Raw genomic sequence first — 13054 nt, forward strand, 5'->3', positions numbered from 1 at the left:
AGTGGCAAAATGAATAAGTGGGGGTGGCCATAGTGATCTCTACCTATGGAAACTGAATAATTAGGCACGATTTGCCTTACATCTTTTAAAATTTAAATGTATGAAAAAAATCAGATTTATATGTACAAGATAGAAAGTTGTCTGAGATCTAAGAAATGAAAAATCGTGCTTGACCGTGTTGTGTTTTCCTTGGTACTTTCGATACCAAGATGCGCGGAAGAAGCATTTGGACTTGTATTTGTGGAGACTGGCTTTGTGATGATCTTACTTGGCCTCGGGGTAGTGGGTGTCCTCTCCCGGCATTGGTTATGGGTGCCTGGTGGTCTGCTAGACAAAACCCAATGGAATCCACCATGTAATAGGCTAAAGAAGAAAATTTATACCATCATATTCAGTGGGTGCCGAAAGAGCATTTGAAAAAATCCAATAGTTATTCATGATTAAAACTCTGCAGATTAGAAATGGACACTGGGGTGCCTTGGTGGCTCAGTCGGCTAAGTGTCCGACTCAGTGTTTGGCTCAGGTCATGACCTCACAGTCTGTGGGTTCGAACCCCGCATCGGGTTCTGTGCTGACAGCTCAGAGTCTGGAGACTGCTTCAGATTCTGTGTCTCCCTCTCTCTCTCTCTCTGCCCCTCCCCCACTCATGCTTTCTCCCTTTCTCTCTCTCTCAAATAAATAAACATAAAAAAAGAGAGGCAATTCCTCAACCTGATAAAGAGCACCTACAAAAAGAAAAACAAAACAAAACAACCCACATCTACAGTTAACAATATACTTAATGGTGAAAGACTGAATGCTTTCCCAAAGATGAAGAAAAGACAGGGATGACCATTCTCACCACTGTTATCCAACCCACCACTGAAGTTCTAGCCAGGGTGATAAAGCAACTAAAGAAATAAAAGATGTACAAATGAGGAAGGAAGAAATAATATGGCCTGTATTTGCGGATGCCAAAATTATCTGCACAGAAAATTCCGAGGAATCTACCAAAAAAAAAAGTGAGTTCAGTGAGGTCACAGAATACAAGACCAACACATAAAGATCACTTGTATTTTAATATACTAGCGATGAACATGTGAATACTGAAATTAAAAATACAAGACCATCTATAACCACTCCACTAAAACGAAACACCTAGGTAGAAATCTAACTAAAGTGCACAAGACGTATATGCTAGAAACTTCAAAAGGCTGGAGAAAGAAGCTCTAAATAAGTGAGGAGATGCTGTGTCCATGGATTGGAAAACTCAGCCTAGTGAAGTGTCAATCCTCAGCAAATTGATATCCCGGGTTTTAATGCAGTTACTGTCAGAATCCCAGCAAGATTTTCTGTAGATATAAGCCAGGTTATTCTAAAAGTAAATGGGAAGACAAACTGTAAGAGTTAAGGCATTTTTGGAGAAGAATAAAGGGAGAGCATTTAGTCTACCCAATTTCAACATACAGCTAGAGTAATTAAGATTGTGCTCGGGGGATTGGGAGAAAGCACATAGATCAATAGAACAGAATAGAGAGCCCAGAAACAGCCCACGCAAGTATGAACCACTGATTTTTTGGCAACGCTGCAAAGGCAATTCGATGGAGGAAAGATAGTCTTTTCAACAAATGGTTGATGGAGCAAGGGATGTATCTTAAACAGTTTTCAGTTCAACAAAATACAATGTGTCTTGTGCACCTGCTTTGTAAGAGACACTGCTTCAAGCGCTAAGGGTACAGCAATGATCACAAAGGCAAGTCCCTGCTTTTGGGGTGTTGACGTTCTCATGGTCATGGGCCCCAAGAGAAATTCTGGGTGTTGGAGAAGGTATGTGGGCACCTGGGATCAAAGACAGGGTGGAAGGCAGCTCCAGGAAAGACATTCACCTGGCTAGATCTCCTTCTTTCCTCAAAGATGGCATAGTGGGAGGTCACAGGCTTTCGATGCTGGCGGACCCATGTCCCATCTCCTATCTCTGCCCCGACACAATGCTCACCTATCGATGACTACTAGGTGTCTTCCCTTCATCAGGTCAATCCGGAAGATCTAGACACACACCCAATTTTCTGCTTGGGGTTATGGACAGTTTGGGGGTTCTTAATGATGGAAGGGGCTTCAGAGCTCATTGGCCAAGGGACCTGACCAGAGGGCGGCAGTGCGGCAGGCAGAGTGGGACAAGGGGTGAAGTTAAGTCCCGGTGTCCCCACTTGCTGTGTGTAACCTTGGGCAAGTTGCCTCAGCCTTCCAAGACTCAGTTTCCTCATCCGGAAAGTGGGGAGAGTATAATTAATGATGTGAGGACCTGAGATGATGCAATGCAATGTCAGTGGCTGGGCACAGGCGGAGGCCACACTGGAGAGCAGGGCATGTTAGGCCACGCCGGGTTTGAAACCCACGCAGGAGCCAGGTGACCTCGAGCACAGGGCTTCACTCCTGTGTGCAAACGAGATCGTAAGTCCCACTCACTGGGTTAGGGTGAAAATTGGAAACAAGATACCCAAGGACCTGGTGACAAGTGAGGCACATAGTGCACGTATAATAGACTGTGGTCTCTCTTATCACCCTGGATCTTTGTAAATCTATTTTAAATAAAGCCTAACAGCCTCTAAGAGAGTGCCAGGCACTTAGGAGGCATTTGATAAATATTTATTGAGTGAAGAGCCAAGTAAGTGTATCTGAACTCTATCTTCAAATGAACAACCCTGAAGAAATGGCTCAGCCGTCCACCCCAAACATACCGCTTCTCTACACACAGGCGTGGGGTCTCAGAGAGTGCCCCATGCCAGCTCCTCTTCCCAAAACAACGTCACAATCACCCAGAGAAAGGGCACATATCCAGGCCAGTTGCTGGGGCATCAGCTCAGGTGCTGGAGGGCACTGGACAACTTTGAATGTGGCCTTACTTCCTCCAGTGAGCAACCGCGCTGGTAATTCTGCCTCTCAGTGGGGAGAAGGGCCCCTTCCTGTAGCAGTTCTGGTCTGGGCTTTGAGCCAGCTGCTCTCTTGCGCCAGACAGTTTGGTTCCCAAACTTTCCAAGGTCAATGCCATTTTGGAGATAACAGGCCAGGTTCTGAAGGATCCTCGCAGGAAGCTGTCCTCAGCAGCCCCACGCCAGCATCCAGTGCCAGGCTGGGTGCCGGAGAACACCGCAGTCTTCAGCCATAGTGTTTAGTGAGCACCTATGATGAATCAGAAGCTATTCTAGGCATGGGGGGTGCAGCCAAGATCTATAGAGGCCCTGTTCTCATGGCTGAGTGGAGGATAGACATTTAAACACACACACATAATCATAAGCTGTAGCAAATTTCAGGTAAAAACCAAAATGCCCTGTAAGAGAATGAAGAGGAGCAAAGATCAACTCATGAAATCCCTGCAAATAGCCACAGACATGGACACAATTAGTGTATCACAACGCGGTTTATACACCAGAAATCTGCAGACAGCCTTTCACATCCAACATTGGTGTGGACTAAACCATGGCTCCCCCAAAATCCATACGTTGAAGGTCTAACCTTCAGGGTGGTAGAAGGGGCCTTTGGTAGGTAATTGAGGTTAGATGAATCATGAGGGTAGAGGCACCAGAGAACTAACTCTGTCTGTATCTCTCTGTCTCCCTCCTTCTCTCTCCTCGCGCCACATGCACAGTGAGAAGACTAGAAGGAAGGTCCGCACCAGATCTCCACCATGCTGATGCCATGATCCAGGGCTTACAGCTTCCAGAACTGTGAGAAAATATATTTCTGTTGTTTAAGGCCCCCAGCCTGGGATATTTTGTTCCGGCAGCCGAGCTAAGACAGGAAGTGGCCATGCAATGGTGCAACCGGTGCGGGTGGTGCCCGAACTACCCCCCCAGGTCCATCTGCCCTCAGCCCCCCTGCCCACCGCAGAGCCTCTCATCCCTGCCTTGCCACGCGAGGCCACGTGAGTGCAGAAATGCTGCTTTCCCCGCTCGTGTATGTGGAAACATGTGTGTTACAGGCTGGTCTCTCACCGCAACCCTGTGAAATAGCAAATAACAATAACACACCCTCTTTTGTTTCCCATCCTGCTGGTGGCCTCTCTGGTGGGTCCTGGGCGTCTGCGTCCACACTCATTCCCTACAGAAGCTCTAGATGTTGACGTGCCACAAACTTGTCATTTCCAAGCCCTATCCTCTCAGACTCCGGAATCGTGTCCAGCGGCCCATGGGGCGTCCCCACACGACTCAAGTAGGCAGCTCACACTGAGCTCACACTCGGCATGGACGGGACCAAACTCCCGAGAGCCACGCCTCCCCAGCCCTCCCCCCTCAGTCGGTGCCAGGTCTATCCCTCCGGGGCCTCAGGTCCCCCCGGAACTTGGAGTTCTAGATTCCTCGCTTTTCTGGATGCCCCCATCTGGCCCATGTGCGAATTCTATTGGCTGTACTGTCAGGCTATGTCCGGAACCTGACTGCTTCTCACCTCCTCCACTACCACCGCGCCGGCCCGACCCCACCATCTACCACCTGCCGGACGCCGGCAGCCTCCTCACTGCCCTCCCTGCGGCTGACTCTCCCGCAGCAGCCAGAGCCATGAGACCGTGGGTCTGCTCTGCTCAAATGTCCCCATGTCTCCCCAAGTCACTTGGGGTAGATGCCAAAGTCCTCACATCGCCTGTGAGGCCCTCTGTGATCCACACCTGCCTCTTAGCACGCCCTCCAGCCCACCCCCCCACCCCCCGCTGCATTCCAGCCACACTGGCCTCCTTGCCCTTTCTTGAACCCTCCGGGCACGTCCCTGCCTCAGGGCCTTTGCACTTGTTGGCCGGTTCCTCAACCCAGAATGTTCTCCCCGCAAATATCCACCTTGTTACCTTCCTCAAATCGGCTGAGATGTCACCTCCTCTGATCACCTTTTTTGAAATTGCAATCCACCCCTCGCCCTGCCCTACTGTTGCATCTTTCCACAATGCTAACACATTATATAGCTCACTTATTATATTTATTGCCCGCTTGCTGTCTCTTTCTATTGAAAAAAATTTTCCATAAAAACAAGATTTTTGTCTGTTTTGTTCATTTTGTGTCCTCAGTGCCCAGAACAGTGCCTGGCAAACAGTAAGCAATCAATAAGTATTTATTGAATTAACACAAGTGCTTTGGGCTTCTTCTCTCTGTAGCTTATTCATAGCAAATGTAAACCCCAAAACGCTGAAGCAAAAAGGGGGAGAAAAGGGGGAAAAAACGAAAACTACTCCAGGAGACCTAAGGCTTGGGGGTAGAGCCTAGCCCTGCCGCTGACTTGCTGTGTGAGTGTGGGCATGTCATAGCCCTCTCTGTGCCTAGTCTCCTGACCACGGGATGACTGGATCTGGTGGCGAGGGCCTTCTCGAGTCTGACAGTTGACAGCCTCCTCCCCCAGCTTCCCTCCAAAACTCAGACTAGTCCTAACCCTATGAGGAGCCGGAGAAATTGGGTTTATTAAGACCTGTTGTGTGCAAGGAGCAGTGTGGACGGATCAGAGTGTCATGTCGGGCCCCATCATCTGCTGGCACGGGAAATGGGCTTTGAGCCTCAAGAAGGCTCCTCTATGTGGGTTATGGAGCCCTGGGAGTATTATTTAGCTTCTCTGTGCCTCAGTTTCTTCTGTAAAATGGGAATAATAACGATACTAGCCTCAGAGAGGTGCTGTGTTTCCCCCACGGGCCTGCCTCAGTGGGTCATTCCCTGTGAGGGGCAGACAGCTGCCAGGCACACAGAAGGTGGGCCGTCACGAGAGTGACCCAGCTGGGGAGCCAGCTGTGACCTCCTCGCGACAATCTCCCGAGCTCCCTGCGTTTCTCGCCTCCTCCTCTCTCTACCCGTGTTGAGCACGGTGAGGGAAGGTTGGATGGACCCAGGCACGCACGGGGCTCCGTGCGCCCCACCCCACGCCCCTCCCAGGAGACCCACAGCTCTGGTGACATGATTCTGGATGGACACTCAGGTCGAGGGCAGGGCAGCTCCGGGGCTGAGGAGGGTGGGAGGGCACGCCCCAGGCCTGAGTGGGGAGGGCTGAGCCGCTGGCCCGCAAACCACAGGTGCTGACTCATGGCTCCCTAGGATGCTATAAAGGAACGAGCCAAGGGGCTTCCTGCAGCTGGGGGGACCGGCTGGCGGGACTATGGCCCAAGGCACCGTGATCCACGTGGCCCCAGAGCAGCCCACCTATGCCGTGTGTGTCCTGGGCACCGAAACTCAGCTGGATGTGTGCAGGTGGGTGGGGGCGTTCCGGGGGGGGGGGGGTGTCCAGTGATGCTTGATGAGCAGGTTCTGCCAACACAGGACGTAGGGGTGGCTTGGCCCTCGGGCTGCAGCCTCTGTAGCTGCCGCCGAGGGAGAGGCTGGAGCGGTGAGACCGGAGTGGCCCGGGGACATGCCTGGACTCAAGGTGAGGGCTCCCCAGGGCTTTGCCATAAATGAATTCTCACAGGGCAGACAGGACCCTCTGCTTTCTCCGCCGTTGAGGCAATGGAGCTCAGAGAGGGTCTGTGATTCGCCTAAGATCACACAGCAGACGTGCCCTGGAAGGAAGTCTGGGCCCTGGACTTCATGGCCCACACCTGGTTCATGGGGCGGTTTGTTAACACCCACCTCTCAGCCGAGCCTCCCTCCACGTGTGCGTAATAACATGCCTGTGATTGGACAGGCTCTGGCATGGGAGGGGCTGAGGCAGGAAACCTGGCCCTGATGTCGGCCAGCTCGGTGGCCTTGGCCGGCCGACTGAGCCTCAGTTTCCTCATCTGTGAAATGCGGATAATATCCACTTCATAGGGTGGTTAGAGGGATTAAAGGTGAAAGACCATGAAAGCATGTAAGGACTCAGCACAGAGCTGGACATAGTGCTAGTGGTTGTTCATTCACTCATTCATCTATCCATCCATTCATTCATCCAGCAAATACCAGCTGAACACCTACTATGTGCCAAGCCTGCCCCAGGTCTGGTTAAATAAGATATGGCCTAGGGATGCTCGGCAGGTGCACGTGGTTGGTGTCGTTGTTAGTAGTAGTAGTGGCCTCCCCGGCTTCCCCCCCCCCAGGCTGGACATCTGGGATCCGGAATGGTGTCCACAGGACTGTCTGGAACATTTCCTTAGGGGCGCCTGGGTGACTTAGTCGGTTAAGCGTCCAACTTTCGCTTAGGTCATGATCTCGCGGTTCGTGGGTTCGAGCCCCGCGTCGGGCTCTGTGCTGACTGCTGGCTCAGAGCCTGGAGCCTATTTCAGAGTCTGTGTCTCCCTCTCTCTCTGACCCTCCCCTGCTCACACTGTCTCTCTCTCTCTCTCTCTCTCCTAGAAATAAATAAAAATATTAAAAAAAAAAAAGTGTCGCTGGCGGCCTGAACCTGGACAGTGGTGGAGCAGCACTAAGGGGGGCGGGGGGAGGGGCTCCTGGAGATGTGCAGGGGAAGGAGGAGGCTGACAGGTGGAGGAAAAAAAGAAATTGATGTCATCTGAGCCCCCCTGACCCCTCCAAGAGTGAGCTCCTCCTTCAGGGAGAATTGAGTCCTGTCATTCCACCCTCTGAACATCTCACACAATAATGGCTGAGATTTCCATCCCCTGCTGGCACATAACCCACTCAACAGCCTTATGAAGGCAGGCAATGGTGTCCTTCCCATTTTATAGAAGAGGAAGCTGAGGCTCTGAGAGGTTAAGTAAGCCTCCCAAAGTCACACAGCTCAGAGGTGAGGGAGTCGGGATTCAAACCCAGGCAGCCTGGCTCTGGGAACCTTCCCTCTCCCTTCTTACCTGCCCTTGACAGCAGCCCCCCACTCCTGTGAGCACCTTCATCCCATTTCCTGTGCAGCCACCACGCTGACTGCTGCTTGAATTCTCTTCCTGAAACACAGATGGGATTAGCACGCCCTCCTCCCCAGCACAGCCCCCCTGACCCCCCGCCCAGCCCCTGCATACCTCCCACCGCTTAGCTCAGCCCCTGCCCTCTGCTCCTGGGCTCTGGGTCCCCAGGGTTAGAGACACAGGGGTGGGGGCGCCTGGGTGTCTCAGTCGGTTCAGCATCTGACTCTTGGTTTCGGCTCAGGTCAGGATCTCACGGCTCATGAGTTCGAGCCCCACGTTGGGCTCTGTGCTGACAGTGCGGAGCCTGTTTGGGATTCTCTCTCTCCTTCTCCCTCTCTGCCCCTCCCTTGCTCTCTCTCTCTCTCTCTCAAAATAAAAAAACATTTTTTAAAAATTAAAAAAAAAAAAAGACAGAGTTGTAGAGGCAGGAGCAGACCCAGGGCTGCTCTTAACAAACGTTGCTTGTGATTCCCATTCTGCGTTTGGAAAGGTCTTTTCCTGCAATGGGAAATACACTGGTTATATTCAAACAAAAGACCACTGACCGAAGATGAATATTGAAACCCGTCGAGGGCTTTCTGTGGTGCCTGTGGCTGGCGTCAGGGAGGAATCATGATCCCTGCTCTTACAAGCCGGGTCCTTCTTTCGGTGATTTCCAATCCAGAAACCCTGCAGAGTAACACTATCATCATGCCCATTTTAGAGATGAGTAAACTGAGGCTTCAAGGTCATGCAAAATGAAGGAGGCAAAGCCAGGAAATTCAAACCCAGGACTGTCTGACCCCAAACTCACACTGCATCTGTAGCACACACCACCTCCGTGGGCTGTGGGGTCACCTCGCTGGGCACTGCAGCCTGGCTGGTGGAGCTCACGCAGCTTCCAGAGGGCTCAGAAGGCCCAGCATGGGGTGGGGGCGGTGTCCAGAAGTCACCAACCACACAAAGATGGTGGGCGCTCTGACGCCACAGTCAGGGGGCGTCTCCTCTTCCTCCCAGTGTCTCCTTCTCAACAGGGAACGTTCAATGCGACTGCAGGGAGCATAAGCAAGTCTCTGAGCCTCAGAGTACTCATCTGTAAAATGGGAACACTAACATCTACCTTGCCGGGTTGTGGCGAGGATTCAAAGTTATACAAGGCATGCCAAGTGTCTGGCAGGGTGGTCCCCCTTCCTTCAAGGACTGCGTGACCTACTTGATTATGTGCTGCCTGGGGGGGGGGGGGCGGTCGTAGGGAAAGAAATACTGGATGCGGGAGTTGAAGCGATGAGGGCGCTGTCTTGGGCTCCAGCTCGCGCTGCTGCCTCTGCAGAGGCTCATAGAAATTACTCGGAGATCAGCTCTGGGTTGTCTTAAAGCACCACGCACAGCAGCTCCCCCCCACCCACAGTGAAAGACCCTCTAAGTTTATGAAAGCCCCTTGTTTAGGGATCTGAGAGGGTCTGAAAAACAGCCAAAGGAAGGAACGCACATCCCAGGTCCAATCCCTGTGGTGCCACTTCCCAGCTGGAATTCACTGCTCTGAGCCTCAGTTTCCCCATCTGGCAGACAGGGTGGCTCTAGGGCCCCGGGAGGTGGCAGACCTGCCTGTCCACACCCATCGTCCCACCCCTGGCGAGGAAGCCACGTGGGGCAGAGCGAGGCGAGGGAGACACACCGCCAGCCCGGTGCCGCGTGCAGCCCCCCTTCGCCCCCCGTCTCGGCCTTTCCGTTTGTGTTTGAACCCCTGGTTCATTTTCCTGCCGTCCCGAACACACAGTGTGTCCCTCTCCTGTCTCGCTCCGGTGATGCCCAGCTCGCTGTCCCTGGAGGCTAAGAACTTGAGGTTGACTTTGCCGGATGGCGTGAGGGCTGGCGCCAGGGTGAGCAGCCCACAGAAGGGAATTGGGGAGCAGAGACCAGGAGAGTGTTGGGGGAAAGGTGTGTCTTTCTTCATCGCTTCTCCTTGGTTCTTCAACACTTACTGCAAAACTTTATCTCCTCCTGGGACCCCTGGGGGGCTCAGTCGGTTAAGGGTCCGACTCATGGTTTCGACTCAGGTCATGATCTCACTGTTTGTAGGATCTCACTGTTTGTGGGATCAAGCCCTATGTTGGGCTCTGTGCTGACAGTGGGAAGCCTGCTTGGGATTCTCTCCCGCCCCCTGCTCTGCCCCTCCCCTGCTTGCGCACACATGTACTGGCTCTCAAAATGAATAAATAAACATTTTTTTAAATGTTTATTTAAAAAATTCATCTCCTGAAGAAAATATCAAAATATCAATGACTGGGGCTCCTGGGTGGCTCAGTCGGTAAAGCGTCTGACTTTGGCTCAGGTCATGATCTCGCAGTTCGTGGGTTGAAGCCCCGCGTCGGGCTCTGTGCTGACTGCCAGCTCAGAGCCTGGAGCCTGTTTCAGATTCTGTGACTCCCTCTCTCTCTGACCCTCCCCAGCTCACGCTGTCTCTCTCTCTCTCTCAGAAATAAAGAAAACATTAAAAAAAAACAACCAACAAAATGTCAATGATTGTCTCTAAGTTGGTAAGATTCCATTCTCTTCTCCCTCCCTTCCTTTCTTCCCTTCCTTCCCTCCCTCTTCACTTCCTTCTCTCCTTTCTTCCCTCCTTCCTTCCCTCCTTCCTTCCTCTCTCTTTCTGCCTCTCCCCTCCTTCCTTGTTAGCCTCATATTAGTTATCTATCACCGTGAGACAAATTGCCCCCAAACCCAGTGGCTTGAACAATATTGTCTGTTCTCTCACGGTGCTTGTGGGGCAGGAGTCCTGTGTGGCTTCCTGGGTCCTCCGCTTCGGGGTCCCAGTGGGGGACACCTAGACACCGTCCAGCTGTCAGTGAGACCGAAGTCATGTTAGCAGGCTGCTTCAAGCCTCCTCACGTGGTTGTTGGCTGGACTCAGTTCCCCGTGGGCTGGTGGACTGGGGGCCTCAGTTCCCTGATGGCGGCTGGCTGGACGCCTCCCTGGGTTATCTGCCTCGGGGGCCTCGCCATAGCGCACAACATGGCGGCTCACTTCATCCAGGTGAGGAAGCCGGTGGGGGGAGGCAGAGAGAGAAAGGGTCTTTTGTAACCTCACCACAGAAATGACAACCCATTGCTTTTGCCACTTTCCATTGGTTGGAAGGCCATCACTAGGCCCTTCCCACCCTCAGGAGGAGGGATTACAGGTGAGCATGAGCACCAGGCGTTGGGTTGTTGGGGGCCGTGTTCGGAGTCTGCCTATCACGTACTTTCCTAATCCTCAGTAAGGAATACACACAGCTTTTGATACAGGGACTAAAAACTTTGCGACGAAAATAAAAATGGAAAACGCAATCATGACACTCATGTCCTTGTAGCTTGTGGAGTGAGCCCTACCTCCCCAGGGAGCCTCCTAGTTCCTCCACTGTCTGTGGGTCACTCGCGGCTACAGAAAGGGCTGCTCGGAGCGCTCTCAGATGTGTCTCCAGCGGTACACATGTCAGGGGTGCCCTGGGGTGTCTGCCTAGCGGTGGAATTGCTGGCTTTGAGGGCCCATGTGTGACTTTATCGGAGCACACCCAGTTGTTTTACAGAGTGGCTAACTTCACGCCCCCATAAGCAGTGTGTTAGAGTTGACTTTGAACCATACTGTCTGTAGCATTATTTTATATGAGTCAGGTCAGTGTATACCCTGTCCCACTCTGGCCTGGATACTTTCATTTCCTTACTTATTAGTGAGATGGAGTGCGTCTTCACATATTTATCATCCTTGTCTGTTTCAACCTCTGTGAATGCCTGTTTATGTCTTTTTTTCTATTGAGTTATCTGTCTTTTTCATATTGGGTAGCCCGAGTCCTTTACATATTGTGTGTGCTAAGCCTTTTTGGTTTTGTGTCATGAATGTCTTCTCCTTAGATTATGCTAGTCTTTTCACTTTATAGTGTCTTTTGATAAACAGAAGATATTTATTCTCATTTAGTTGAACTTACCATATTTTTTTTTCATGTTTATTTTGTGTTTTAAGAAAGGGCATAAAAATGCCTGCAACATCTTCTTTTTTTCTTTAATGTTTTATTTATTTCTGAGAGAGAGAGACAGCATGAGCAGGGGAGGGTCAGAGAGAGAGGGAGACACAGAATCTGAAGGAGGCTCCAGGATCTGAGCTAGCTGTCAGCACAGAGCCTGATGAGGGGCTCGAACCCCCAAACCATGAGATCATGACCTGGGCCAAAGTCAGACGTTGAACCAACTGAGCCACCCAGGCACCCCAACATCTTCTTTTAAAAGATGCAAACACCTGTTTATGATAAGACTCTCAGTAAATTTAGAGGGGAATTTCCTCAGCTTGATAAAGACTATTTACAAAAAGTCTACAGCTAACATCACACCTAATGGTGAGAAATTTGCAGCTTTCCCACTAAAATCAGGAGCAGGGCAAAAATGTCCCCTCTTACCAATGCTTTTCATCGTCATACTAAAATTCCTAGAAAGTGTAATGAGACTAGAAAGGGAAAGAAGAGAGATACAAGTTGGAAAGAAAGAAATAAGCCTGTCTTCATTTGCAGATAGTGTGATCATCTATGCAGAAAATCCAAATGCATTAACCACCACCACCACAACAACAAAAAACAAACCTTCTAAAACTATGGCAAGGCTGTGTTAATGTAGAAAAGTCCATCATTTTCCTGCATATCACCATCAAACAAGTGAAATTTGAAATTTCATGATACCGTTTATATTTGCACTCTCCCCCAAACTTAACACTTAGGTATAAATCTAACAAAGCCTACATGAGGAAACTATAAAACTCTGATAAAAGAAATCAAAGAAGTAAATAAATGGAGAGATATTCCATGTTCATGGATAGGAAGATTCAATATTGTCAAGATGTCAGTCCTTCCCAACTTGATCTATAGATTCAATGCAATCCCATTTTGTAGATATCAACAAACTAATTCTAAAGCTTATATGGAAAGGTAAAAAAAAATTTCAGAATAGGCATCAGAGTATTAAAGGAGAAGAATAAAGTTGGAGGACTGACACTATATTACAAAACCTTCTTATAAAGCTACAGTAAACAAGTCAGTGTGGTATTGGCAAAGGAATAGGGAAATAAATAAATGGAACAGAATAGAGAGCCCAGAAATAGATTCACATAAATACAGTCAACTGACCTTTGACCAAAAAGCAAAAGCAACACAATGGGGGGAAAGGTAGTTTTTTCAACAAATAGTTCTGGAACAACTGGACATCCCCTTCCAAAAAAAAGGAGTCTAAACACAGACTTCACAAAAATTAACTAAGAACTGGCTTAGACCTAACTGTA

At 50.4% G+C, this 13054-nt stretch overlaps 1 protein-coding gene across 1 annotated transcript in view; it reads left to right on the top strand.

Moving 5' to 3' along the window:
• Window positions 1-6086: 6086 nt before the first annotated feature.
• Window positions 6087-13054, top strand: part of PADI4 (peptidyl arginine deiminase 4) — a 36169-nt gene continuing 29201 nt past the window's right edge. Inside the window, exon 1 of the mRNA XM_039229074.1 lies at window positions 6087-6191. Within this exon, the coding sequence (XP_039085005.1) occupies window positions 6100-6191 (92 nt within the window). The 5' untranslated portion in view covers window positions 6087-6099. The remainder of the gene's footprint in view (window positions 6192-13054) is intronic.

This window comes from Hyaena hyaena, unplaced genomic scaffold, assembly GCF_003009895.1.
Source record: "Hyaena hyaena isolate Hyena2069 unplaced genomic scaffold, ASM300989v1 scaffold_35, whole genome shotgun sequence".
Lineage (NCBI taxonomy): Eukaryota > Metazoa > Chordata > Mammalia > Carnivora > Hyaenidae > Hyaena > Hyaena hyaena.